At 67.3% G+C, this 26,498-nt stretch overlaps 4 protein-coding genes across 6 annotated transcripts; 2 read left to right on the top strand and 2 right to left on the bottom strand.

Moving 5' to 3' along the window:
- The first annotated feature begins 1,350 nt into the window (after positions 1-1,350).
- On the top strand, positions 1,351-8,622 carry WDR46 (WD repeat domain 46). The gene is made up of 16 exons (XM_067546970.1): positions 1,351-1,406; positions 2,095-2,277; positions 2,420-2,500; positions 2,620-2,732; positions 2,967-3,054; positions 3,175-3,236; positions 3,523-3,627; positions 3,942-4,092; positions 4,178-4,313; positions 4,893-4,992; positions 5,264-5,417; positions 5,616-5,763; positions 6,263-6,357; positions 6,605-6,700; positions 6,878-6,991; positions 7,296-8,622. The coding sequence occupies exons 1-16, from the start codon at positions 1,362-1,364 to the stop codon at positions 7,401-7,403; spliced, it is 1,779 nt and encodes a 592-aa protein (XP_067403071.1). The 5' UTR covers positions 1,351-1,361; the 3' UTR covers positions 7,404-8,622.
- Positions 8,532-12,852, bottom strand: B3GALT4 (beta-1,3-galactosyltransferase 4). Of its 2 annotated transcripts, none has more exons than XM_067546968.1 (2): positions 12,728-12,852; positions 8,532-10,673 (listed from the first exon to the last, which is right to left on the bottom strand). In XM_067546968.1, the coding sequence occupies exon 2, from the start codon at positions 10,638-10,640 to the stop codon at positions 9,588-9,590; it is 1,053 nt and encodes a 350-aa protein (XP_067403069.1). In that variant the 5' UTR covers positions 10,641-10,673; positions 12,728-12,852; the 3' UTR covers positions 8,532-9,587. The 2 variants fall into 2 exon arrangements, with proteins under 2 accessions (XP_067403069.1, XP_067403070.1); XM_067546969.1 differs by having other exon boundaries at positions 12,631-12,814.
- A 1,074-nt stretch (positions 12,853-13,926) lies between these two features.
- PFDN6 (prefoldin subunit 6) lies at positions 13,927-15,763 on the top strand. Its single transcript, XM_067546967.1, has 5 exons — positions 13,927-14,076; positions 14,174-14,285; positions 15,112-15,182; positions 15,259-15,383; positions 15,609-15,763. The coding sequence occupies exons 2-5, from the start codon at positions 14,222-14,224 to the stop codon at positions 15,727-15,729; spliced, it is 381 nt and encodes a 126-aa protein (XP_067403068.1). The 5' UTR covers positions 13,927-14,076; positions 14,174-14,221; the 3' UTR covers positions 15,730-15,763.
- A 267-nt stretch (positions 15,764-16,030) lies between these two features.
- On the bottom strand, positions 16,031-26,319 carry RGL2 (ral guanine nucleotide dissociation stimulator like 2). 2 transcript variants are annotated; one of them, XM_067546965.1, is made up of 19 exons: positions 26,071-26,319; positions 25,580-25,792; positions 23,872-23,940; positions 23,592-23,767; positions 23,275-23,337; positions 22,960-23,141; positions 22,552-22,673; positions 21,999-22,214; positions 21,759-21,862; positions 21,546-21,630; positions 21,213-21,290; positions 20,232-20,306; positions 19,944-19,976; positions 19,527-19,648; positions 19,204-19,296; positions 18,806-18,938; positions 18,332-18,577; positions 17,863-17,977; positions 16,031-16,664 (listed from the first exon to the last, which is right to left on the bottom strand). In XM_067546965.1, the coding sequence occupies exons 2-19, from the start codon at positions 25,694-25,696 to the stop codon at positions 16,474-16,476; spliced, it is 2,220 nt and encodes a 739-aa protein (XP_067403066.1). In that variant the 5' UTR covers positions 25,697-25,792; positions 26,071-26,319; the 3' UTR covers positions 16,031-16,473. The 2 variants fall into 2 exon arrangements, with proteins under 2 accessions (XP_067403066.1, XP_067403067.1); XM_067546966.1 differs by lacking the exon at positions 21,213-21,290.
- Positions 26,320-26,498: the final 179 nt, after the last annotated feature.

Below are 26,498 nucleotides of genomic sequence, written 5' to 3'. Positions count from 1 at the left end.
GCGAATTGGGCATGACCCCCAACGGGGAGAGAGCAGGGGGTTGCCATTTCCTTACTGGGAGTAGAGCAGGATCATTCTGGGCTGGGCCTTGAAGCTTCTGTGGGGTGGATCTGGAGCGCTGTGGGGCAGGGTCTGTCCCAGAGCCAAGGGGCCCTTTACCCCCCTTAGCTGGGTAAGGGCTGGACCCCTCCTGCTCACTGCAGTCTGCCAGAGTCCTGGGGCAGGAGCGTGGGGTTCCATACTGCCACCTGCACCCCCCAGCAGTGGCAGAGGGGTGCAGGCTGCTCCTTCTGTGCCAGTGCCACACCAGCGCTCCCTGCATGAACAGCCCCTGTCCCTGAGCGTTGGGGGGGGGAGCCCCACCTGACGAGGAGGGCAGTGGTAGACCGGGCGTAGAGCAGCTCACTGACTTACCTACCCCTCTGCCTTGTGCTAAGTGTTTTAAGGGGGCTGAATGTGAACAGCTAGGAGCACAGGGCCCAGCTCGACTGTGCTGGTGCAGGAGGAGACTGTCCTGGGAAGCAGGCCCCCTGAAAAAATGGTGTTCGGGTCCATAATCAACTTCTAGGGCAGCACTGCCCAAAGAGCTACCGTGATCCTGGGCGACTAAATGGACCCCGGCTGGGAGCGTGTGTCCAGTTCTGCTGCCTGCAGGCCGAGAAGGCAGGGGAGAGGCTGAAGCAGATTCCAAGAACCCGGAGAAGGGAGAGGAATGAGGTGGTTCTGGGGTAGACTCAAGCTGGTGGCTGGGTTTACCAAAGAGACATCGAAGGAGGTGACTGGGGGACAGTCCACCAGCCCGCATGCAGGGCAGGGGCTGGATGCTGAAGTTCCACGCAGTCAGACTGGGGCGGGGGGTGGGTTCTCCCTCATGCTCTGGGTTTAAAGCAAGAGGGGCTGTCTTTCTAAAACATTCTGCTGTGGGGCTTAGTGGGGGGCAGGCCCCTAGCCTGGCCTGTCCAGGGGCTCAGACTCCATGGCCACAATAGTGCCTTCGGGCTTCTGCAACAGCCCTGTGCCCCTCCCCAGAGGTGGCTGCATCCCTGTGCGCTGGAGTGTGCTGTGGTGGATTCACTAATAAACGAGCCCTTCCCCCTCCCAGTGGGTCCTTATGGGCTGGTCTAGGCCTGTGCCCTCATCCAAGATGGCAGACGCTTGGCTGCGCCCTTCGTCCAGGCCCCGCCTCCGCTTGGTCGCGTCGTTGCCCTTACCCATGATGTCAGCTGCACTGCTTCACCCCGGGCAGATTGCCGCCCCGCTGATTGGCCGGGGGCTCAGCGTCCTCGCACTGTGATTGGGTGCGGCGGCCGGGACCGGAAGACCCGGCCCGGTGGCCGCGCACGTGGTTCCCGGCGCTGAGGATGGAGGCGGCGGCCGGGCGTGGGGCGGCTGCGGGGGGCAAGAAGGTGCGTGCTGGGGAGTGACCCCCCCTCCTGGAGGCCGGGAGTGGGGCCGCCCCCTGTGAGCCGTTTCCCCCGGGTCCGTGGGGCAGGGGTCGCCCCCAGTCACGAGCGGGGGGGCAGTCCCCACCCCCCACACACACATGGGGCAGGGCTCGTCGCTGAGGGTGTCCGTGGGGCGAGCACCCATTTACCGGGAGTTTGTGCCCCATGTCTGGGGGGGCTATGGTCCACCCGTAGCCGTGGGGCGCGGCGCAGGGCTGGCCTGTGTCTGGGGTGCTGTTCTCCCGGGGTGAGTGGGGGGCGGGCAGGGCTGTCCCCGAGTGGGGTGAACGGGGTGGGGGCTGGCGGGCAGTTCCCCTCCCCCCCGCCGCCCACCTGTGTATTGTGGTTGGTGCTTCTGTCCCTTTGGGGGGGGCCGCTCCCTATCAGGACACTGGGGGGGGGGCGGCTATTTTACCCTGTGGGGGGAGGGGCTGGTTCAAGCCCCTTTGTGGGGCACGGTGACGAAGAGGATCAAAAAATAACGTCTCCATTCGGCATCAGGGCGCGCGTGTGTCTGTGTGTGTGTGTATGCGTGTGTGTCTATCTATGTGTTGACCCTTCCCTGCCCGCCCCCCCAGGTGGGGAATTGACTCCCCCACCTCCTCACCCCCCTTTCATCTCCTCTGTCTCCCCCCGGCTGTCCCCCCAGAAGAAGAGGAAGGAGCCGCAGCGCTACTGGGAAGGGTCCTCCCAGCCGGACACGGCCGCAGCCGCCCCCCCCAGGGCCAAGCAGCGTCGCAATGGGAGCAGCAGGCCAGGAGCTGGGGCCAAGAGGCGCCTGGGGGCCAGGAAGGGGACGCAGGCCGCAGGGGCCAAGGGCCGGATCTCTGGGGTAGGCTGGGAATCCGGCGTGGCTGGCCGGGGGGGAGGCGGCTGTGGGGGTGGCTGGGGTGTGAGGGACAAGGGCCAAGGGACAGGGGCTCTGGAGCAGCCCCACCGGCCGTCTGTCTGACTGTCTGTGTTTCTGTCCCCAGAAGAGGGACCCGTTTCCCGGCGCCCCCCCCGTCCCCCACCACAAGGTGAAGAAATTCCAGCGTGGCCAGAAATCGCAGCTGGTGAGTCGAGGGACGTGGCAGAAATGGGGGGGCAGGTAGGTCCCTGGAGGGGAGGAGGTCCAGGAGGGGGTGGGGGGATGGGGCGACGTGTCTCTCACCCAGTCTGTCTGCCCCCCCAGGCAGGGGCGTCCAGCCGGCGCCTGCAGGAGCATCTGGCGGCCCTGGAGCAGAAGGTGGAGCTGGCGGCGCAGCAGGCGGCGCGGATGGAGCTGCTGCTGCCCGAGGAGCCAGGGTGAGTGTCCCCCCGGCTTCCCCCGGACTGGGGCAACTGCCCCCCCCACCTGCTTCAGCCCCCCACCCGCTGCTGCCACTGGAGCCAAGCCCCACTGCTCCCCCAACCTGCTGCTAACCCCCCGCGATCCCTGCTGGCCCTGTCCCCGCCCCCCCAGTGCCGGGTCCTTTGCTGGCCCTGCCCCTCCCCCCACGTGCAGGGTCCATTGCCGTCTCTCCCCCCCCCCCCCCGCAGCTTCCTGGAGGGGGACCCCGGCGAGGACACCTGCACCATCCCGCAGGCCGACATCGCCCAGGCTGTGGACATCGCCAGCGCCGCCAAGGTCAGCAGGAGAGGGGGGAGTCGGGAGGTTTCTGGGGGGCAGTTCCTGGGCAGCGTCTCAGGGGGGCTCACCGGGCTGGGGGGTCGCTGTGCTGTGTCTCACCAGGTCTCTCCCCCACAGCACTTCGAGCTGACACTGAGCCAGTTTGGCCCCTACCGGCTGGATTACACCCGACCGGGCCGGTGAGTGGGAGCGGGCCGGGGTGGAGGGGGGGAATATGTGGGGTGGGGGAGAATCAGAGTGGGGGGCTGGCTGTATCTAGGTGACAGGTCTCATGGGGAGGTTCTCCTGCGTGGAGGTGGGTCGGTCAGGGACCCCTGCCCCCCCTGACCAGCTCAGGGGACCCCAGCAGCACAGGGGCTGGATTAGAGGGTGTGTTAAGGGAGGGGTCGCCCCAGGCTGGGACACTGGAGTGGGGCTGGGGCGTCCCCAGCTGCTCCCCTCAGCCCCCCCCATTCCCCTCAACAGGCACCTGCTGCTGGGGGGCCGGCAGGGCCACGTGGCAGCCCTGGACTGGCAAACCAAGGCACTGCTGTGCGAGATCAACGTCATGGAGACTGTCACTGACCTCACGTGAGTGTGCGACACAGACGGGCGCGTGTGCGACCGGGGAGGGAAACGTGACACGGGGGGGGCGTGTGTGCGACAGGGGGCGTCCAGCACGGATGGCCTGTGCCCCTTGGAGGCATAACAGTGCATTCGCAGAGCCTGCCCATCTGGCTTGTGTGCATTGCACAGGGACGCGTTGCAGGTCCCTGCCTGCCTGTGGCCGGGGGGCTGGTTGGGCCGCCCGAGGGGGCGTGTTGCACATGGGCTGAGCTGTGCGAGGGGGCGTGTCGTGGCTTTGCACGAGGGTGGGTTCCCCGACTCACGCCCCTCGTGCCCAGGTGGCTGCACACGGAGACCATGTTCGCGGTGGCCCAGCGGCGCTGGCTCTTCGTCTACGACAACCAGGGCGTGGAGCTGAACTGCCTGAAGCGCTTCAACGGCGTCCTGCGCATGGAGTTCCTGCCCTACCACTTCCTGCTGGCCACTGCGGTGAGCGGGGCGGGGATGGGGGAGCTCCCGCTGGGTTCCACGCGGGGAGGAGCCCGGCCCCACTGACTCCTCGATCCCCGTGCAGAGCGAGACGGGCTTCCTGCAGTACCTGGACATCTCGGTGGGGAAGGAGGTCGCTGCCATCTGCACCCGGGGCGGGCGTCTGGGCGTGATGGGGCAGAACCCGGCCAACGCCATCGTCCACCTGGGCCACAGCAACGGTGAGACGCCCGCTGCTCCCGCCCCGCTGCTCCCGCCCCGCTGCTCCCGCCCCGCTGCTCCCACCCCGCTGCCCCCGCCCCACTACTCCCCCATAACCAGTCCCCGCCCGGCCTGCACCGTCCCTCCCTGTGCCTCATAGCCCTGCCCATCATCCCTTGTAACCCTGCCCCACTGCTGCCCCTGGCCTGTCCTTCTCCCCCCCCATCATGTCCTGCCCCCACCCCGCTAGGAGACCTTCTCCCACCCCTCAGCCCAGCCAGGCCCATCGCTGGAGGGGGCCGGGGGGCAGGGCTGGCTCGGACAGTGGTGTTCCATCAAGCTCCCAGCATGCACCAGGCTCAGCGGCTCCACTCTGCTCGGGGCCCCCGTCCCCGTCTCCCCCCACAGCCCAGCCTGGTCAATGGGGCCCCTTAGTGCCGCCCAGGGGTCAGGGGGCTCTCTTAACCCCTCGTGCCCTGGGAGGGGAGTGACCCCTGGTGAACCCTCGTAGCCTGGGAGGGGAGCGACCCCTGGTGAACCCTCGTGCCCTGGGAGGGGAGTGACCCCTGGTGAACCCTCATGCTCTGTGCCCCCCCCAGGCACAGTGACCCTGTGGAGCCCCAACGTCAAGGAGCCCCTGGTGCGGATGCTGTGTCACCGCGGGGGGGTCCGGGCCGTGGCCGTGGACAGCTCTGGAATGTGAGTGACCAGGGTGCGAGGGTTGCTCCTGCCGTGGGGGCAGGGGGAGGGGCAGGGGGCTGTGGGGGTACGTGTGGGGCAGGAGGGGAGCTAGGGTGTCTCCCCCCAGGAACATGGCAACGTCTGGGCTGTGCAGGGAGGAAGGGAGGGGGCACATCACGCTCTGGGTCTCACCCCACCCCGGGTACATGGTGGCGTCAGGGCTGGGGTGGGATGTGGGGAGGGGCCAGGGGTGGATCACGCTCTGGGTCTCACTCCCCTCTCCCCCCAGGTACATGGCGACGTCGGGGCTGGACCGGAAGCTGCGTGTCTACGACCTGCGGACGTATCAGCCCCTGCATGCGCTGGTGCTGCCCGTGGGCGCCGGGCACCTGGCCTTCAGCCACCGGGGGCTGCTGGGGGCCGCCTGCGGGAACGTGGTGCAGGTGACAGGCCCCCCCCACCTCTCCTCTCCCCCCGACTGGAGATTGCTCAAACCCGCTTCCCATCCCCCGCCTCCACCCCCACCCGGCACCGCCCTGGGGGTCTGGGCCCCCTCTGACCCCTTCCCCCCCACAAGGCTGTGAGTGCCAACTGCTCCCTGCCACCCCCGGGCACTGACCCCCATTTCTCCCCCGCCCCAGGTGTACCGGGACGTGGCCGGGCAGCTGCCCCACAAGCCCTACCTGTCGCATACGCTGCCCCGGGTGGCTCACGGCCTGCGCTTCTGCCCCTTCGAGGACGTGCTGGGCGTGGGGCACGGCGACGGCTTCACCAGCCTGCTGGTGCCAGGTACGGACCCCCCCGGTACCGCCCCCCATCCCCCACTGCGTTACCAGCTGGCTGGGGCCAGGTATGGACCCCTCCCCGGTACTGCCCCCATCCCCTACTGCGTTACCAGCTGGCCAGGTACGGACCTCCCCCCGGGCCCCCATCCCCCACTGCATTACCACCCCCCGGGTCCCCCCATCCTCCCCAGTACCACCCCCATCCCCCACTGCGTTACCAGCTGGCTGGGGACCCCCCGTGTCCCCCCGGTACCGCCCCCCATCCCGCACTGCGTTACCAGCTGGCTGGGGCCGGGTACGGACTCCTCGGGCCCGGCCCCCCAATGCCAGGTCGCTGGCGATGCCCGTGTTGTGCCAGGGCGACAGCCCGGCACATGTGTGTGGCTGTGTCCGTGGGGGGAGGGGCTGGCCCTATGGCAGGGGTGCCTGGTGGGCAGGTGGGAGCCGGGGCAGCGCTTCCCCCCTCCCCCCCCCCCACTCACCTGCTTCTCCCCCCGTCCCAGGCGCCGGGGAGGCGAATTTCGACGCCCTGGAGAACAACCCGTTCCGGAGCCGGAAGCAGCGGCAGGAGTGGGAGGTCAAGGCTCTGCTGGAGAAGGTAACGTCTCCCCACGGCGCCCAGCCCTGGCGCCCCTCCCAGGCAGCCCCAGGGCGAGGGAGCCGCTGGATCTTGGGGCCAAGGGGGCTGCTGCTCAGGGAGGGACCCCAGGAGTTGGGCTGGAGGGAAGGGTTCCACGGGCAGCCCTGGGGGGGACAGCGGAATGGGGGAGGGGGGTAGCTGGGGGTGTCGGGGAGGGGACACAGCTGGGGGTCTGGGCCCCCCCTAACAGCCTGGCCCCCGGCAGATCCCGTCGGAGCTGATCGCGCTGGACCCAGGGCAGCTGGGCCGGGTGGACGCCATCACCATGGAGCAGAAACACCAGGAGCGAGTGGAGCGGCTGGTGAGCGATTGGGAGGTGGGCACCACCACGGGGGGGGGCATGGGAGATGGGGGTCAGCTCGCAGGGGGGCGGGGCCAGGCAGTGCCGTGGTCGTTGCGGCCGGTGGAGCAAGGTGCGGGTGGCAGCGGGGTGCATTGTGGGATACAGGAGGGCCGTCCCTCACTCTTTCCCCCCCAGGGCTTCGACCCCCAGGCCAAGCCGGCGTTCCAGCCGCGCCGGAAGCTGAAGGGGCGCAGTTCGGCCGGGAGCCTCCTGCGGCGCAAGAAGAAAGTGGCAAACGAGGCACAGCGGGTACGTCCGTCCCTCCTGTCCTCCCGTCTATCCTGTCCACCGCCCAGCCTCTTGGACGAGCCCTTTCCCATGAGGCTTTGCTCCCCCCTGAAGACAGTGAGCTTTCCACTTCCTGTCTCAAATAGGGACTTCCTGTGCACCCTGCCCCTCCCTCCTCCAGCTGGGCCATTGAGGTATCCCAGGGCTCCCTTACACAGGGAAGTGGGGCTGGGGTAGGGGGTGGGTCCCATCGCCGGGCTGCCTGCCCCGTTAGACCATTTCCTGGGGCCGTCCCCAGCTCACTCCGCCTTGCCCCCCCCTCCAGACCAAGATCCGGAAGAGCCTGGAGCAGCAGCAGGCGGTGGCCGCGGCGCGGGAGCCAAAGGCGGCCCCCCGGGGGCAGAGCTCGGCGCTGGATCGGTTCAAGAAATAGCCTGTGGGGCACCCGGGCAAGAGAGTGAGGGTGACGCGGGGCAGGAGGGAATTGCCCCCCATGGGGGTAAAAGGGGCCCTGAGCATTGCCCATCCCCTCTGGGGCAGGAGTGGGGGGGTCCTGGCTTCCGTGGGGTGGGATCAGGGTGGGGGGCAGGCGACCCCCCATCACCTCGGCACTGTCGCCCTGTTTTTGTATTAAAGTTGTCGCTGGCTTTGCCTGCCCGGCTCTGCTGGGGGGGGCTGGGGTTGCTCGTGGTGGGAGGGGGCTGGGACGAGAGGAGAGGTGAGGGCTGGGCCCCCTACACCCGGCTTGAGAGTGACCCCTCGGCCCCAGTGCACGGGAGAGAAAACGCCCTCGCCCTGCCCCAGCCCGGCCCAGAGGGGGCCCCCGGCCCTGCCAGGCGCAGTGGAAGTGCCTGGGCTGCTGGCAGGGTTAGGAGGTGCCCCTCCCTCCCCGCCGTGAAGCCTGCAGCTCCCTGAACGCACCAGCCATGCCCGCCGTCACCAGGCTGTGTCTGTACAGGGAGCAGGAGGCACAGGCTGAGCCCCGGCTTCTCAGCACATCCCTGTGATGCCCGGCCCCATGGCCACCCACAAACGCAGGGACTCACGGGGCCTGCTGGTCCCAGGGGTGCAGACCACCTCCCCCCTTGGGTGTCGGCTCCGGAGTGGCCCTGGGCGTAACACCCGGCACTTGGCAGTGGGAACGCGGCGCCAGGTATGACCAGTGGGAGCGGCTGTCAGACAAAGGGCTGCGTGTACCCGGAGCTGCAGCAACGCCCCGTTTATCCCAGGTGGTTACTGATGTCTGATGTCTGTGGCAGCATGTGTAGCCGAGGGGGGCTGAGCCCGTGTGCGTGACTGCCCACACGCTGCCCGCTCCCCTCCTCGCACTGCCCCCGCCTCAGTGTCTGGACTCAGCCACGGATCCACGCGCCCCGGGCTGTCTTAGGCCAGGAACAAGCTGTCAGCCCCCTCAGGGTAAAACTCTCACGGGGCGCAGCCCCTCCTGGGACCGTCAGCTCCCCGCAGCACGTCCAGCTGGATTCGCCCCCCCAAGGAGACTTGCCCACCCTCAGGGAGCACCACAGCCCGGGTCCTTGCTCTGGAGTGACTCAGCCAGCAGTGTAAACGCAGGAGGGTTTATTTGCTGTCTGGACCACAGTGTCCCCTGCAGTCCCAGTCCAGAAGCTTTGTCCCCTGTGTCCAGCAGAGAACACTTAATCACCCCATCCAGTTAGCCATGCAGCACGTAAGGGAAACCGAGGCACACTTGTATTTCTACAGAAACATGCAGCTCTGGTCCCCCCAGCTCCAAAAAGATCAAGTGGCAGAGGTACAGAGAAGAGCCCGCAAACCACGAGGGGTGTGGAACAGTGTCCAGAGGGGGAGGGATTAATAAGCCTACGCCTGAGGGGGATATGGCAGAGAAAATAACTCCGGAAGTGCTAGTTACCGCTGGGCGGAACACAAGGACGTTACGAAGCAGGGTTCAAATGCAGGAGCAGGATTTCTTCGCACGTCACAGTCACGCGGGGGAATTCCGTGCCAGGCTGGCCTGAGGCCCGAGATTAAAAGTGCTTGCTGAGTTCCCGGCGGCTCAGCCCCTCAATGGCTATTAGCCAGGCTAGGCAGGGCTGGCTGGTTGTCAGCGGCTGGGCATGGCCAACGGGCTGGAGCACGCGATTGGGCATTCCCTCTGAAGCCCCTGGCATGGGCCAGTCAGGCCAGAGCCTGGGCTAGGTGGCCCATTGGTCTGCCCCAATGTAGCCGTTCTTGTGGCTAATTCCCCCTCTCCCCCCCCCCCCCAGCTTAGTTTCTCTGACTATGTGGGGCGGGCGCCTGGCCCATGAGGTCACAGCGCTGGGGACATTTGCTGCCAGAGGTAACTGAGCTGCCATTGGCTGAGCTTAAATAACCGGCAAAACTGGCACTGTCCCACACAGCTACCGAGCCGCCAGCCGGGCAGCGTCGCCGCCGAGCCGCGTTGGGGTAACAGCTCAGGTTTCGCTGGTGTCTTTGCGGCCCAGGCAGCGCGTCGCTGAGTGTGACTTCACCACTGGGTTACGGGGCGCGGGCCGGCCACGCGGGAAGCCAGGGTGGCTGCAGGCTGCCCCTTGAGCAGCACTGCCCTAGATCCCACATCTGGGGTGAGAACCCAGGCGTCCTGGCGCCCAGCCCCTCACAGATCCTGCAGCAGGGCTAGCACTTTGCACCTCAGGACCCCGAGCGCCCGCTGCAGTGGGGTACAGGCTTCCCCCTCCCCCTCAACCAGGGCCCAGGCGGCCCCCATGGCCTGTGGCCCCACCTCGTGCACGCTGTACAGCACCTCCCCATAGCAGCAGGGGTCCAGGGGGTAGTGGGTGGAGCCAGCCATGTGGGCCGTGTGGGTGGGGGGCAAGCCAGCCCAGTGCGCGCACAGCCCCACGTAGACATCCTCCAGGGGCACGGGGGGCACGTGGGGGGCGGCCCCCAGCACCCACAGGGCGGTGTCCGCAGAGAGCACGTAGGCTGTGCCGCTGCAGTAGGGCGGAAAGGCCCCCACCGGGTAGGCGGAGGCCGGGACGTGGTGCCGGCTGCTGGGGGCGCGGTCGGGCCACACCCGCCAGTGGATGCGGCCCAGGTAGAGCCGGTGCGGGCTGGGCAGCGCCCCCAGGTGGCGGGCCAGAGCAGGCAGGTTGAGGAAGACGTCGTCGTCAACCTTGGCCAGGAAGGCGGCGCCGGGGCAGTGGGCGGCCGCCCAGCCCAGCAGCATCATGGTCTTGAGGGTCAGGTTGGCGTAGGTGTCGGCAAAGCGGCCCTGGACCAGGTCTCCATGGCGCTGGGCCTCCTGCTCCAGCTGGGCCTGCTCCTCACCCGAGCCCGGCGCCCCCAGGGCAAAGAGCGTCTGCACCGGGTATCCGGCAGCCCGGCGGACGCCCCCCCAGCTGGCACGCACCGCCTGGCGCTGGGCCACGTGCCCTGGGGCGCTGGCCACCAGCACCAGCAGGAAGGGAGCCCGAGGCCCACAGGCGTCCAGGTTGGGAATCAGGAAGGCGCCAGGGCCAGGCAGGGGGGGGTCTGCGGGCAGGACCGCCCGCCCGCCGCCCAGGAAGAGGGTCAGTAGCCATGACAGCAGCTCCTCCCCTGCACCCGCAAACAGGAGGTTCACAAGCACCAGGCCGCCCAGCCCTGCCAGGAGCCCCCGCAACAGCCAGGCAAGAGGGCGCCGGGAGGGGCAGAGCCGGTGAGCCATGGGGGGGGGGTGTCAGCTGGTGGAGGAGGTAGCCTGCAAGAGAGAGAAATGGGGGGGTCACACGCAGAACACCCCCCCCCCAATGCCTCCTGCAGCCCCTCCATATGAGCGCCCCCCCCCCCGCCCACGGCTTCCCTCCTCATTCTCCCCAGGGTGGGGCTGGAGGGGCCAAGGGGCAGCAGATGGAGGGAGCCGGCTAGACAGAGGCACGGCATTGGGGGTACGGGACACAGTGGATGGGAGGAAACGGGGGGGGGGGGGGGAGGAAGAGGGTGCAGGAAGCAGTGGAAGGGGACAGCAGGAAGGAATGGGGCTGTGGGGGGGTGGGGGGGGGCAAGAAGTGGGAGGGGCTATTCACATCCACACCCCAGACAGAGCCCCTTGGGGCAGGCAGCCATGGTGAAACTGAATATCTCTCTGCCTGCTCCACCCCCACACCGACCATGAACAGACCTGGTCCCTCCTCCTGGCCCCACTGACAGACCTACCCCCGCCCCGAACCAGAGCCAGCTGCATTGGGCCCAGACACGCCATGGGGGGGGGGGCCAGCCCCCCCCCCAAGGCTACAGCAGGAGAGTGGTGGTGCCCCCTAGCAGAGACCCCCCCACACACACCCCGCCCCCCCGGGTCTGCGCAGGCAGCACCTGCCTTCCTGGGGTCCATTTGGCCACAAGACCCACAGGGCACTCAGGAGAGTGCTTTGCCCCCAGGAGAGTAGCGGGGGGGGGAGGGGCGCCCCCCCCAAAATACGTACAGGGTGACAGCCTGGTTTTTTGCCCCCGGGGGGGGAAAGCCTGGTTGGGATGTGTGTGTGTGTGCAGTGTATCCCTGCAGGCTCAGCACATCCAGCTCCCTGCAGGTGGCCAGTAGGACACACACACACACCCTCCCAGAGAGAGCCATGCTCCCCAGTGACCCCTGGAGTAGGGCAGCTCAGGGGGAAGGACTGGCTCCATCCCGTCTCCATGCGCCCCAGACAGGAGAAAACTCTCACTGGCCCTTTGTCCCCCCCCCGCCCGGGGAGCACAGCTCAAGTTCCCAAACACCGACCACTACCGGGGGGCAGGGAGAGAGCTCCAGTTGGGGAGTGTGGGGGGGGGGGGGGGGCGTGTACTGGGAGGGCGTATTGGGGGGGGGGGGTGAGGGAGGGGAGTATGGGGGGGGGGGGGCATGGTCGGGGGTACCTCGGCCTCACGCTGGAGGTGGCGGGCAGGCAGAGTCACTTCCTGTCACAGTGGCAGGGCAGCTGGCGCAGGCTCAGAATGCAGCGCCAGCCCCTCAGTCAGCACCTCCCGTCTGGCCTCTCCCCTCCCCAGGGCCAGGAGCCGGGCCTGGCCCTGTCACCCCACTGGGCCCCAGGGCAGGGCTCGGCGGCTCCCTTCACCTGGCGGCTGGGGCGGGGCGTGTGGGATCTGGCAGCCACAGCTGCAGGGGAGGGACTGGTCGGGCGCAGTGCAGCTTGCTCTGAGCAGCACCCTCGGCTCCCATGGAACAACCCAGCCCGGCCCGCGACAGGCAGGCCGAAACGAGGGCACGTCCGGGCCCACCCAATGGCAGGGGCTGGAGACAGGAATCAGGGACTCCCCAATTAGGGGGTGGCGGGGAACCTCAGGGGCGGGGTCATCGCAGTATCTCCCAGGGCTCCCCAAGCCAGGCTGGTCATGAAACCCAGGCGTCCTGGCTGCGTCTGGCTGCAGCAATGGCTCTTGCTCAGCTCGGGCCCCCTCCCTGGACGTATGGGATCCGCAGGCCCCCTCCAGCCCAGCCGCTCACTGCCTCCGCCTGCAATGCCCCACAGCTCCTTATCCAGGTGAGCTGGGCTCCTGGGCCCTGCGGATGGAGTCAGGCCAGTTCCTGCCCCGGCCGCCCCCCCCCCTCCCCAGCCCCGCTCTGCAGGACAGATGCTCCCGGGACACCCACAGAACCATGGCAGAAGGCGGCTGCGCTGTGTGGTCCGGCGCCCGAGGTGCTGCGCATCGGAGCTAATTACCATTAACGAAGCGGGATTAGGCTGGCTCCAGTACAGTCACTGCACAGTGCTATACTGGGGCGGGGCTGAATACCACTGACGCATGCAGCTCACACACCTCAGACCGTCTCTGGCCGCGCCAGCGGGGTGTCTGGGACGTAGCTGGGAGACTAGTAATGAGTCCCCAGCCGCTGCACAAGGCGTGACGTCACTGACGCCGGGTCAGCGATGCGCTGTGAGGCGGGTATGACATCATTGATGTCAGGTCAGCGATGCGCTGTGAGGCGGGTATGACGTCATTGACGCCAGGTTGATGATGCGCTGTGAGGCGGGTATGATGTCATTGACGCCGGGTCAATGATGTGCTGTGAGGCTGAGTATGATGTCATTGATGCCGAGGTCAGATGATGCGCTGTGAGGCGGGTATGATGTCATTGATGCCGGGTCTGATGTGCTGTGGTCAGCGATGATGCGCTGTGAGGCGGGTATGATGTCATTGATGCCGGGTCGATGATGTGCTGTGAGGCTGGGTATGACGTCATTGATGCCAGGTCGATGATGCGCTGTGAGGCGGGTATGATGTCATTGATGCCGGGTCGATGATGCGCTGTGAGGCGGGTATGATGTCATTGACGCCGGGTCGATGATGCGCTGTGAGGCGGGTATGATGTCATTGATGCCGGGTCGATGATGCGCTGTGAGGCGGGTATGATGTCGTTGATGATGCGCCGTGAGGCTGGGTATGATGTCATTGACGCCGGGTCGATGATGCGCTGTGAGGCGGGTATGATGTCATTGATGCTGGGTCGATGATGTGCTGTGAGGCAGGTATGATGTCATTGACGCCGGGTTGATGATGCGCTGTGAGGCGGGTATGATGTCATTGACGCTGGGTCAGTAATGTGTGCGATGCTCATGGGTCCACGCTCTGGGTTTGGGGGCTCGCTCCAGGCCCCGCCCCTTTAATTCCATGGGACCGAGCAGGTGACCACGTCCCGGCCTGCCCTAGGCCCCGCCATCTTTGAACTGAGCAGTACCGCCGTCCCGTTTCAGGCACGGGTGGCGGCCATCTTGGAACAGGGCGGAAATAACTGCAGTCCCCACGCAGAATAGCGACGCCGCCATATTGGAAAGAGGCGGAAGTGATCAGCCCTTCGAGCCCCCGCCCGGAGGCGGCCATATTGGGAGCGGGCGGAAGTGGACGGATATGTCTCTCGCCCTAAGCTTCCCTTCCCCCAATCCGGGAGGGCGGGGCTCCGCGCCCCCTAATTGATCCCGACCCCGCGGGGGCGGGGCGGGGCGGGGAGGAAGAGGAAGGACTCAGAGGACGGACTACAAAGCCCATCGTACAGCGCGGCCCCCCCGGCGGAAGTAGACGCTGGCTATACCGGAAGCGGAACTTCCGGGGTGCGAGGTCACACCGAGAGGGCGGGGACACGGCCGGACGGAGCCGGAGCGGCGGGAGCGGTAGGTGCGCGCGGCGGGGCGAGGCGGGGGGGGCTGTCGCGGCAGGGTCCGTGTCGGGCCCCCCAGGCGCTAACCCCGCCCCTCCCCTCCCCCACAGGCGCTAACCCCCCGGGCGGACCGGAGCGGAGCGGAGCGGACCCGAGCCATGGCGGAGCTGGTCCAGAAGAAGCTGCAGGGGGAGCTGGAGAAATACCAGCAGCTGCAGAAAGGTACCGGCCCCCCGCCCCACTGCCTGCCCCATAACCTGCCCCACTGCCTGCTCCGCCGCCCCATAACCTGCCCCCCGCCCCACTGCCTGCTCCGCCGCCCCATAACCTGCCCCACTGCCTGCCCCATAACCTGCCCGACTGCCTGCCTCGCCGCCCCATAACCTGCCCCCCGCCCCACTGCCTGCCCCATAACCTGCTCCCGCCCCCTTTCCCACCATCCCCCGCCCCCCAACAATCCCCACTCATAACCCTCCCCTCCTCTGCCTGTGCCCCATAATCCCCCCTGCCCTGTCCCTGCCCCCTCCTCTCCCCATAACCCTGCTACGTGGCCCCACCTCCCTGCCCCACCCCCTAACCCTCCTGCACCCCCTCTTCCCCAGCACACGCCCCCCTTCGCCCCTTTCCACCCTCTGGGGTCCCTGCAGCCCATGATAACCCCCCCCACCCCAGGCAAACAAACTACCCTGCTTCCTCAGCTCCCCCCCTGCTTCCCACGCCGGGGGGCCCTGCGTTGTACCTGCCCTGGTGACCCCCCCCTTCTGCCTGCTTGCTCCTGCCGTGACTGGGGAAGGGGCTGGTTGAAGGCTCGGTGTCCCCATGACAGAGCCCCCCCACCCTGCCTCTCCGGCAGCCCAGCCCCCGGGCAGGGGCCCGCAGACCCCCAACCCTGGCAGGGGAAGCTGGCTTTGCAGGGCCACCACCTGCCGGGCCTAGGCCTGCGGCAGATCCCTGCTGGTTACTGCATGTAGGACACAGCAGCCTGGTGTGTGGGGGGGTGTCCTCTGGTGCCCCGGGGGTCACAGCTCCTGGGGTCTGTGCCCCTCAGATATCAGCAAGTCCATGGCGGCGCGGCAGAAACTGGAGGCCCAGCTGACTGAGAACAACATTGTCAAGGAGGTGAGTGCCCCCCACCTTGCCCCCCCCGGACTCTCCCTGCTGTCCTCCCCCTCACCTCCCCTCCTCCTGCCCCCAGGAGCTGGGGCTGCTGGATGCCACCAACACCGTCTACAAACTGATTGGCCCCGTGCTGGTGAAGCAGGACATGGAGGAGGCGAAAGCCACGGTCAGCAAGCGGCTGGACTACATCGCTGGGGAGATGTGAGTATGGGGGGGGTTCTCGGGGTGCACTGGCTCCCCTCCCATCCAGCCCCAGCTCACTCTGCCCTTTCCCCCGCAGCAAGCGGCTGGACTACATCGCTGGGGAGGTGTGTGTGTCTGTGTGTGTGTGGGGGGGGGGGGGGGGGGCTGGCTCCCTCCTATCCAACCCCAGGGCAGGCGCGGGGAGGTTTCTAAGCCCAGCTCACTCTGCCCTTCCGCCCGCAGCAAGCGCTACGAGGTGCAGATGCAGGAGTGGGAGAAGAAGTCGGAACAGCAGCGGGAGGTGCTGGCCCGGCTGCAGCAGGAATATCAGCGATCCCAGGGCAAGGGGGGGGCCAAGGCCTGAGCCCGTGCTGCTGGAGGGTTGGAACCGGGGGGGGGGGGGGGGGGGTATATTTAAGTTTTTCACTGTTGGAAATAAAGAGTTAATGCACAAACTGCGCCCCCCGCCCCTCTGTGCCCTGCTGTACCGCCGCCCTGGGGCTGGTTTCTCTGCCCTGCCGTGATCCTTGGCCCGGACTCTGCATTGTGCCAGGCGGGTGCTGCCCTGCAGGGTTCGCTGGCCGCACAGCTCACTGCCGGCTGCGTATAGTGTCTTTATTGTGTTAGTGTTACAGCAAAGAGGGCTGTGGACACCAGCCCCTCCATACAGTGGCGGGCGTGCACCACAATCTTTCCCCCCCTCTCATCCAGTTGGGAGGAGTCCCTGAGAAGCTGCCATCTCTGCAGCGTAGGGGGCACCCCACTTCCCACCCCACTCCAGGGGGAGCCATTAACCCCCTGGCCTCCCCCTGAGAGTCCTGATGTGGGAGGGTGGGGTCACTTGCCCTGGTCCGTGGCTGTACAGCCTGGGGGGACAGGACGGGGGTCCTGGCAGCCCCACAGAAAGGCACTTCAGGCAGGAGCCTGCGGCCACTGCTGTGCTGGATGCGCCGTGGGCGGGCAGGCCCGGGGCGGCCCAGGTCCTGGGGCTGGCAGAGAGCGCGCCATGGGTGTCTGTGTAGCTCCAGTTCCCTTCCCCTGGAGCCCGGGCCCACGTCTCTTCCTCCCTCCAGGCCCAGGGGCCCCGGGCCGGTTCCAGGCTTCGCTGTCAGAAGAGGGCTCTGGCCAGCTTGCGGCCCGTGACCTTGATCTTTGGGAAGGTCGCGCTGAGCTCAGGCCGGCGGGGGGCGGCGCTGGGGGGCAGGGGAGGCTCCACGGGGCCCTTGGGGCGCAGCACGAAGTCCAGGCTGGAGCCGTTCATGGCGTAGAAGACGTTGGCTGTAAGCGGGAAGGTCAGCTCTGCAGGGGGGAAAAGGGGGCCAACGTGTAGTGATCAATGGCTCCATGTCTAGCTGGCAACCGGTCACAAGCGGAGTTCCCCAGGGGTCTGTCCTGGGGCCGGTTTTGTTCAACATCTTCATTAATGATCTGGAGGATGGGGTAGATTGCACCCTCAGCAAGTTTGCGGACAACACTAAGCTGGGGGGAGTGGTAGATACCCTGGAAGGTAGGGATAGGATACAGAGTGACCTAAACAAACTGGAGGATTGGGCCAAAAGAAATCTAATGAGGTTCAACAAAGATAAGTGCAGAGTCCTCCACTTAGGAAGGAAGAATCCCATGCACAGCTACAGACTGGGGACGGATGAGCTGGGCAGCAGCTCTGCAGAAAAGGACCTGGGGGTAACGGTGGATAAAAAGCTGGATATGAGTCAGCAGTGTGCCCTGGTTGTCAAGAAGGCTAATGGCATATTGGGCTGCATTAGGAGGGGCATTGCCAGCAGGTCACGGGAAGTGATTATTCCCCTCTATTCGGCATTGGTGAGGCCGCATTTAGAATACTGTGTCCAGTTTTGGGCCCCCCACTACAAAAAAGATGTGGACAATTTGGAGAGAGTCAGCGGAGGGCAATCAAAATGATTAGGGGGCTGGAGCACAGGACTTATGAGGAGAGGCTGAGGGAACTGGGCTTGTTTAGTCTGCAAAAGAGAAGAGTGAGGGGGGATTTGATAGCAGCTTTTAACTACCTGAAAGGGGGTTCCAGGGAGGATGGGGCTAGGCTGTTCTCAGTGATGGCAGATGACAGAATAAGGAGCAACGGTCTCAAGTTGCAGGGAGGGAGGTCTAGGTTGGACATTAGAAAAAAGTTTTTCACTAGGAGGGTGGTGAAGCACTGGAATGGGTTACCTAGGGAGGTGGTGGACTCTCCATCGGTAGAGGTTTTTAAGCTGAGGCTTGACAAAGCCCTGGCTGGGATGATATAGCAGAGGTTAGTCCTGCTTTGAGCAGGGGGTTGGACTAGATGACCTCCTGAGGTCCCTTCCAACTCTATGATTCTATGATTCTAATAAGCCACCTCAGGGGACCCCAGCTACCACCACGACCAATTCCCCAGGGGCTCCTCAGGAGACCCCCTAAGCTGTGTGGCAATTCCTCAATCCCCCCGCAGGGCTGCCCCCCCCCCAATCCTCCCCTGCCCCATGGCTCCCCACCCCACCTTTGCCCTCAGGCAGCAGCTGCACCAGCTGGAACTGGGGGGCAGCTCCCCGCTCCTGGCCGTGCTTCTCCAGCACCTTGGCGATAACGGACGGGGTCTTGTCCTGGCTGGTCACCTGCAGCAAAGACAACGCACAGCTCCCACCATGCCCCGGCACGGACCCCCACCGCACCTCCATGGCAGCAATCACCCCCCAGCGATGAGGGTGCCCCACACGCAGAGCCGCCCCCCCAAAGCCCCACACCTAGCTCCACACGCAGCAGACAGACTCGCTGAGTGGGGGGGACCAGCTGCGGGAGTGGGGTCACCTGGAGAACAGTGGGGTTCCCTGGCCTGCCCCCCCACACCAAGACTGCAGCAGGAGAGTCCAAGAGCAAGACGGACAGGGCAGGGTGAAGAACACAGGCGTCCTGGCTCCCAGCCCCCACTCCCCAGGGACGGGACCCAGGCGTCCGGGCCGGGCACTCACCAGGATGCTCTTGTAGAGGCTGCCGTTGTGCAGGTCCATGCGGGCGCGGATGATGCGGCAGTCAGAGGGGGAGCCCCCAGGCTCCGGGCTGGGGGGGGGAGGGAAGGCTGAGCCGCAGGAGGCAGAGCGCCGGTGGCCCCGGGCAAAGCCCCCCTCGGTGGGGGCAGGGGGCGAGAGGGCCCCAGCTGAGGGAGCCACGTCCTGGGGAGCCGTGTCCAGCGCCGAGACTGACGGCCACTTCATGTGCTGCAGGGACACAAGGGGGTGAAGGGCAGGGCCGGGGGGGGGGTCGGGGCGAGGTGCCGGGATTGACGGGGCTCGGAATAAGACAAGGGGCGCAGGGCCAAGGGGGAGGGGAGATGGGTTGGTGGTACAGGGGGGGAATGGGGCAGGAGATGCAGGACTGGGGGGGCTCAGGTGGGGGGAGAAGATTCAGGGGCAGAGGGAGGAAGTGGAACGTGGGGGGGGTCTCACCTGTGCCAGGCGAGACAGCAGCTGCGTGGGGCCACGGGGGGGCGGCAGCAGGTCGGGGCTGCAGGCTGGGGGCCCCTCCTGGGAGCTGGGCCCATCCCAGGAGACCAGGGGGCTCCCCACGGCGCTCAGCAGCCTGGGGGGCAGGGGAGGTGACAGACGGAGTGAGGGGGGCTGCTACCTGCACCCCCCAGCTCCCACCACCCCCCTCGTCCCATCACTGCTCGCCCCCTGCCCCCACCCCTTTGCCCCCTCCCCCATCACTGCTCGCCCTTGCCCCCACCCCTTTGCCCCCCTCGTCCCATCACTGCTCGCCCCTTGCCCCCACCCCTTTGCCCCCCTCGTCCCATCACTGCTCGCCCCCTGCCCCCACCCCTTTGCCCCCGCCCCCACATGCTCACTCGGTGCAGTGGGTGATGACCAGGGTGGGTTTCGGGGGGCGCTGGGGGGTTGGTGTCTCCCCAGGAGGTTCAATCTCGCAGGAGAGACTGTGACTGTGGGGAGAGGGGCATTAGAACTGTGCAACGCGCACACACCCACACCCAGCTACACAACCCTGCATGCAACACTGCCTACACAACCCCCATCACACACACACCGCTCCTACACAACCCCCGTAACACCACAACCCCCCAAAACCCTACAAACACCCCCATCAATTCCCCCCCACTCGCTACACACTCCTACACACAGCACCTACACACACCGTCCCCCCCCCCACTACCTCTGTGCCTCGGGGAGGGGGCGCAGCGCCCACAGCCAGTGCTGGAAGGGGGGGCTGGGCTGGCAGCTATAGTTACGGCAGACGGACTGCAGGAGACGCAGCTGGGCCAGCACCTCGAACTCCTGGGGGGCAAGAGGGGCAGTTACACAGGGGAGGGGGAGGGGGAGAGGGGCTGCAGAGAACAGGGGCTATACCGGGGGGCTATACTGCGGGGCTGCACCGAGGGTGGGGGGCTGCAGAGAGCCGGAGGGGCAGAGAGTCCAGGGGCTGTACTAGGGGGCAGGGGGCACAGAGCTGGAGGGGGTGTGCCTGGGGGGGTGCAGAGAGCCTGGGGGCTGTACTAGGGGGCGGGGGCAGGGGCTGTGCCGCGGGGGGGAGCGACAGGCAGGGCCAAGCGGCCCCAGGGGAGCCCAGTACCTTGCGCCGCTTCTCGAAGTTGATGTACCCGTTCTGCCAGAGAAACGAGAGGTCCATGAGTGCCGCGCCCGGCCCCCCATCACCCCCAGCTCCCCCCACTGCCTCCTTGCGGGACTCCCCCATGCACAGCCTCACGCCCTGCCTATCCCCACCCACCCACCCCAGCCCCACGCACCCCACCCACCCAGCACCCCAGCCCTGCTCCCTGGCTGTCCCCAGTCTCCTCAGGCCCGGCCCCCGGCCCCTCCCCACCCCACCGGGGTCCTGGACGCCCCCCATGGGGCTCACCTCCAGCTCATCCTTCATGGCCGTGTCCAGCATCACCAGGTCACGCAGGAAGGTGCCCAGGTATGGAACCACACCCTGGGGGAACAGGGGCTCAGAGAGCGGGCAGCCAACCCCCCCCCCACACACACACAGTGCCCACCCAGCCCCCCACCCCCTCAGTGTCCCTGCCCAGCCCCCTGTGTACCCCACGCAGGGCTGTCCAACACCCCCCTCTTCACTGGCACCCGAGCCCCCCCACCACCCCCCGCTGCCCCCCAACCGCATCGCCACCGTCCCCTGGAGGGGGAGAACGGGGACAGGGCTGCCCCTCCTAGCCTGGACTCCCAGACTATGGGACCATTGTGACCATCTGGTCTGAGCTGCGCAGGGCAGGCCACAGACCTGGCCCAGCCACTCCTGTACAGCCCCAAGCTCCGGCGCAGAGAATCCACAGCCAGCGACCCTGCCCCACGCTGCAGAGGAAGGCGAAAACCCCACGGGATCTCTGCCCATCTGCCCTGGGGGGAAATTCCTTCCTGGCCCCAAATCTGGTGAGCCGCTAAACCCTGAGCACATGGGCAGGAGTCACAGCCAGAAACCCACGAACGCCTTCTCCGTAATAACCCAGAACCCCCCAGCTCACGTCCCCTCGCAGGCCGGCAGCCACAGATCAGTCCAACGCCTGCACGCCAGCCCCCCACAAACGGAGCGAGCTCAGGCGTGAAGCCAGCGAGGGTTCTTGGCCCTGCTGCTCCCCTCGGGAGGCTGGTCCAGGACTTTACTCCCCTGCTGGTTAGAGACCCGCGTCTAATTTCACGTCTCAACTTCCTGATGGCGTTTCCATTAGTCCTCGTGTCCGTCACCCGCTCCCTCCCTGGCCGAGCGCCTGGCGGCTCCTCGCAGACCGACTCGCCCCTTCTCTGCACCTCTTCCACTCTGAACTAAGCACGGGAGACCAGAACTGCAGCCCGCGGTCCTGTCCCCCCGCAACCCCCCACTCACCACTGGGCGCTGCTCCTGGGGCCTCCGTGGCTGCCTGCGGGGGGCAGGGTCAGCGCCAGACGGTTTGGAGGTGCCCTCCTGGGGGGGGAGGGGGACGTGAGATAGGGCAGAGGGTGGGAGTGGAGGAGAAGCGAGGAGACATGGGATGGTGTCGGGGACGGATCCAGGAGACGAGACATGGGGGGGTCAGGAGGGGCAGTTGGGTAGGGAGGGGGCACATCAGGGACTGGCAGGGGGCAGGATGGGAGAGGGAGACATTAGGGGGCCATGGTGAGGGGTGGGCACTGGGCAATATGGGGGGCAGGGGAGCTGGGGGGGCAGGCGGCCCCTCACCTGGAACAGCAGCTGCCGGCTCAGGCTGTAGTTATCCTGCTCGGAGCAGATGGCGCTCAGCTCCTCGTAGCTACGCAGCACGTCCCTGGCGGGGGGACACGGGCTGAGTGACCCCTGAGATGCCACCCCCCACCGCAGAGGTTGGGTCCCCCCCGTCCTGTCCCGTCCCACCCTGTCCCACCGAGACGCCCCCTCCCGAATGGCCAGGCCCACCTGGCGATCTCGTCCCAGGTCCGCTTGAGCCGGTGCACGGGGCTGGACTGCAGCGCGGACACGATGGCGCAGAGCGAGGAGAAATTCCTCAGGGCGCGGCACTCCTGGCGGGAGAGGGGTCGGGGTCATGGCCTGCCCCCCCACACACAGGGGTGCCAGCTCTGCTCCAGCCACAGGGCGGGCAGGGGCCTGGCTGGTATGGGGGGCAGGGCTGAGGTCCAGGGTCGGGCTCACACTCACCTCGGCCACGTGGATCCATTTCTCCAGGATCCGGGCCCGTTGCTGGGGCCGCAGGGCCGGCCCCGCCAGGCAGGAGCGGATCACGGCCCCGGCCAGGCGGTTGAACTGGCGCACGGTGGCACGGACGCTCGGGCAGTCGCGCTCCCGCCCCTTCTTGTCCCGCTGAGACCAGAGCGAGCCCAGGCACTGGTAGGGCACGACCCGCAGGAACAGCGCCGGGGGGGCAGGGTTAGTGGGGGGCTGCGCCCCAAACCCCACCTGCCACCCGCGGCCTCTGGGACCTGCCTACCCACCACTCCTGGGAACAGCGCCGGGGGGGCAGGGTTAGGGGGCTGCGGGGAACAGCACTGGGGGGGATGAGGGAAAATGGGGGGCTGCACCCCAAACCCCACTTACTGCTGGGGTGTCCCCTACCTCAGGATCATCACCTGAGGGTCCTGCACCCCCCCCACCCCATAGCTTAGACACTGGGTCCCTCTCCCGTTACCTAACCCCCAAATACCCTGATGTGGGGCCCCTGGGGTACAGCCCACCCCCCCACACACACACTCACTGCCTCCAGCAGGGTCAGCTGCGCAGCCACTTGGTCAGCTTGGAAGGTCAGGATGTCCAGGGGGTCAGGGTCCTCTCTGGGGGTCGCGCCCCCATCGGGGTCAGCATCTTCCTCCAGCTGCCCTGCAGGGAAGGGGGGGCAATGTTAGATCCAGCGGGGGCAGGGGCAACCTACCCCCAGATATAGATGTGACCTAGATCTCCTCCCCGGCCCAGCTTCAGCACCCACTCCTGCCTGCCCACCCCCAGGTCTGCCCCCCAACCTCATCTGCCTGCCCTCTTGCTCTCCCACAACTCTCTCACCAGGCCCTTCCCCCACCCAGTCTGCAGGCTTCCCCCAACCAACCAGGCCCCCTACCTCCATTCCCCTCCCCCAGCCCCCCATAGCCCCTCCCGGCCATCCCCTCACCTCCATTGCTGGGCCCCCCTGATGCCCCCCGTAGGGCAAGCAGGCGTCTCTCTGCCTCGGAGCCCTGCCCCAGGGCACACCGCAGGCTTCGGCCCAGCCGCTCCAGCAGGCCAGGCTCCAGGGCCCCCCCAAAATCCTCAGGGTACCCATCCAGCCAGCAGCACAGCACCGACGAGAAGGCCCTGGGGGGAGACGGGGGTGAATGGGGGACAAGGACGGATGGGGGAAGGGATGAGCATCGGGGGCGGGGAATGGGTAGGAGTGGGTGTTGAAGGGGGCAGACAGATGATGTGGGGGTCGGGGGGGGTCACTCACCGCTGCAGCTCAGATGTCTCTGGGGAGACAGGCCCCGGCTCCAGCGCCCCGACCTCCTCCAGCCTGAGAGAGAGACAGAGTCAGGGGGGCGGCCGTGGCCCCTGTGCTCCCCTCACCCCACCCAGGGGGGCTCCACTCCCCTTGTGCATGCCCCCTAGCCCCCAGAGTCCCAGCCCTCCCCTGGCCCCACTGCTCACCCCCCATGAGGCCCCGCTCTCCCTTGTATCCCCCATGCCCCACACTGTCCCCATTCCAGTCACGCCCCACTTGCCCTGCGCCCCCTCCCCGTGCCCGGAGCTGCACCCCCGCCCCCTCACCTGTCCAGCAGCAGCCCCAGCACGGTGGGGGGACGGGCGAAGGCCCGGTAGGTGACCAGGAAGGCAGGGACGTAGGTGGCGTCGCCCAGCGCCTGGGCCTCCAGCAGGTGCCGGACCAGCCGGACCAGCGACCCGGCCTTGAGCGAGCGGGCCTGGTTCCCGGACCCCCTCAGGGCCTGAGGGGAGACAGCGTCAGAGCCGTCCTGGACCACCCCCATCGGCCCCCCAGCAACCCGGCCTGGAGCCTCCCCCTCGTCCCCGTCCCCGACCCCCCACTCACCCCAGGCTGGCGTGTGGTCACGGTGTAGACAGCTCCCTCCTCCGCCTCCTCTGTCAGGGTCACTGGGGGCTAGGGGGGGGCAAGGGTTACCAAGGTATCGCTGCCCCCCTGCCCCCCAACTGCAGCACTTTCATCCCTCTGGGGACATGAACCCCCTTCCCTAGACCAGCGGCTCCCTTGATATCGCCCCCACCCCCCAGGGCCGGTCACGGCCCCCCCACTCACCTTGACAGGTAGGCAGTACCACCGCGTCCGGGACAGCGCCCCTCCCTCCTGACCTCCCGGCTCCAGGCACCCCCCCAGCCGCAGGAAAACCCTCATCGCCCCCCCCTGACAGAGACCCCTCCCCGCTGCCTACAGGGACGTGGGCCCTGCCCGCCCCCCCAGGAACGTCCCCCCGCGCTCAGGCAGACAGAGCACTTTGGGGGGCATCTGGGTGCGTGGGAGGGGGGCGGACAGACAGACAGACAGCCGAGGAGCGTGCGTCAGGTTCGCTGGGTCCCGCTCTGGGGGGAAGGAATCGCCCAGCTCTGCCCCCCCAAAACCCCTGATGCCACAGCCCTATGCAACAGGCCCGGGCCTGCGCTGTGGGACCTGGCGGCAGTTCGGGGTGTGCAGGGCTGGGGGGCACGGTGGGGCGTGGTCCTGGGAGTTAGGGGGCACAGACAGTGCGTGGGGAGGGGCCGCAGGAGAAGGGGAGAGGGTTGGGGTGCAGGGAGGGGGCAGAGGGGGACCCAGTGACCCTCCCCGACTCGCACACGTCTCGGGACGACGGATGGACGAAGGCCAGGGTGTGGACAGACAGCCACCCTTCCCACCTCCCCCCCCCCCCCCGTCACACACTCACCAACAGGAACCCCCCCCCCACTCCTCCCGTCTGTCTGTCCCTGTCGTCCCCCCCACTCCTCCCGTCTGTCCCTGTCGTCCCCCCCACTCCTCCCGTCTGTCCGTCCTTGTCCCCAAACACACTCCTTCCGTCTGTCTGTCCCTGCCCCCACACACTCCTCCCGTCTGTCTGTCCCGTTTCTCTCTCTCTGTCTGTCTCCCCCAGCTGCTTCCGCCTTCTCTGGCTGCAGCGCCAGCCCCTCCCGCGCCCAGCACTTCCCCAAACCTGCCCCGCCCCCAGCCCAGGGATGGGGTGTCTGGGGCCCCTCCCCTAGGGGCGCTCACCTGAGCCCAGGGAGCAGCTGCGAGGCAGCCGCCTCTGGTGGGGTGTGGCCGCGGGTTCCAAGGGGAGTTTGGGACAGGAAGTGAAGAGGCATCCGGGGCTCACCCACACCCCAGCCCCACACCCCACCCCAGCCAGTCACCGTCCCTCACAAGTACCCCCACATCGCACACCCCGCCCATCCACACAACCACAACCCTGCGCAAGCTGCCCCACAACGGCCAGCAGAGCGTGTTCCCCAACACAACCACACTTGCGCTGAGCCAGCCACACCTCAATGACACAATGCTCCACACGCAACGGTGTGACCCCCACAACACACACGGCTCCACAAACTCACACCCACCCACAACGGCCTGTCACCACAGCACACACCAAACCACACACCACGGTAGGACCCCACACACCGACTGCCAACCACACCGTGCCGGCCCCACAACACAACCCTGGCCCCCCCCGTGACTCCCTCGGCACCCACCTTTCTGTGACCCCTCCCCACAGCAGTGCCCCCCAGCAACCCTCCCCCCCGTTCTCCCTCACCTGTGGCTGCGGGGGGTCGGGCGGGCAGCTCCGGTACCCGCTCAGAGTGACCCCCTGCTCCTCCCCCAGCTCCAGCCGGGCCCCCTCCAGCAGCTGGCGCAGCGAGCGGGGCAGCATGGGGGGCAGTGGGGGGCAGGGGGCGTCTCAGTCCCACGGAGGCGTCATGGGCTGCCCCCTGCTGCCGGGGGATGGGGTCTCAGGCGAGGTCCACGACTGGGGGGTACAGATGGGGGGGACATCGTTGGAAGGGCGCTTAGAACTATCCAGACCAGGAAATATCGGGGGGACTGGCTCCCCCTCCCCCCCCTGCCCCCCAACATCCCCACCCCCCTATCCCCACTGCTCCTCCTCCCCAATACACCCCCTGCTCCACCTCCCCCACTGCACCCCGGCACCCCCCTATCCTCCCTGCTCCACCTCCCCCACTGCACCCCAACACCCCGGCATCCCCTATCCCCCCTGCATCCTCCCCCTCCCCAGTACACGCTCACCTGGGTGCCAGGCTGCGGGGGGGAGGGGAGCAGGTCTCGTCTCCCCTCGGGCACCCGGGTCCCTGCTGCGCCTGGGGCCAGGCTGGGCTGGGCTGGGCTGGGGGGGTGAGGGCGAGGGCGGAGCGGAAACCCGGCGCTGGCCTGAGAACGGAGCCAGGGGCCTTGGAGACCCAAAGCACGGAGCTAGCGCATAGTAGCGGAACGGAGTGCAGTCAGGGGACGGAGAGAGAGAAAACCTGGAGCTGGATCAAGCCCAACCCCCCCCCCCAGGCCAGGTAGACAGAAACCCCGGAGCTGGAGCCAGGGAGGGGCAGGAAGGGGGGCAGAACTCAAAACCCTGAGGTGGAGCCAGCAGCAAGGCCCAAATCCCGGAGCTGGAGTAGCCTGGGAACAGCTCCAAAGGCCCGTTACAAAGCCTGAGGCGGGTA

Source organism: Emydura macquarii, unplaced genomic scaffold (assembly GCF_026122565.2).
Source record: "Emydura macquarii macquarii isolate MOO-44397 ecotype Brisbane River unplaced genomic scaffold, CSIRO-AGI_Emac_v2 contig_1209, whole genome shotgun sequence".
NCBI lineage: Eukaryota > Metazoa > Chordata > Testudines > Chelidae > Emydura > Emydura macquarii.
Note: the sequence above shows the minus strand (reverse complement) of the source record. Positions and strands in the feature narration are given on the sequence as shown.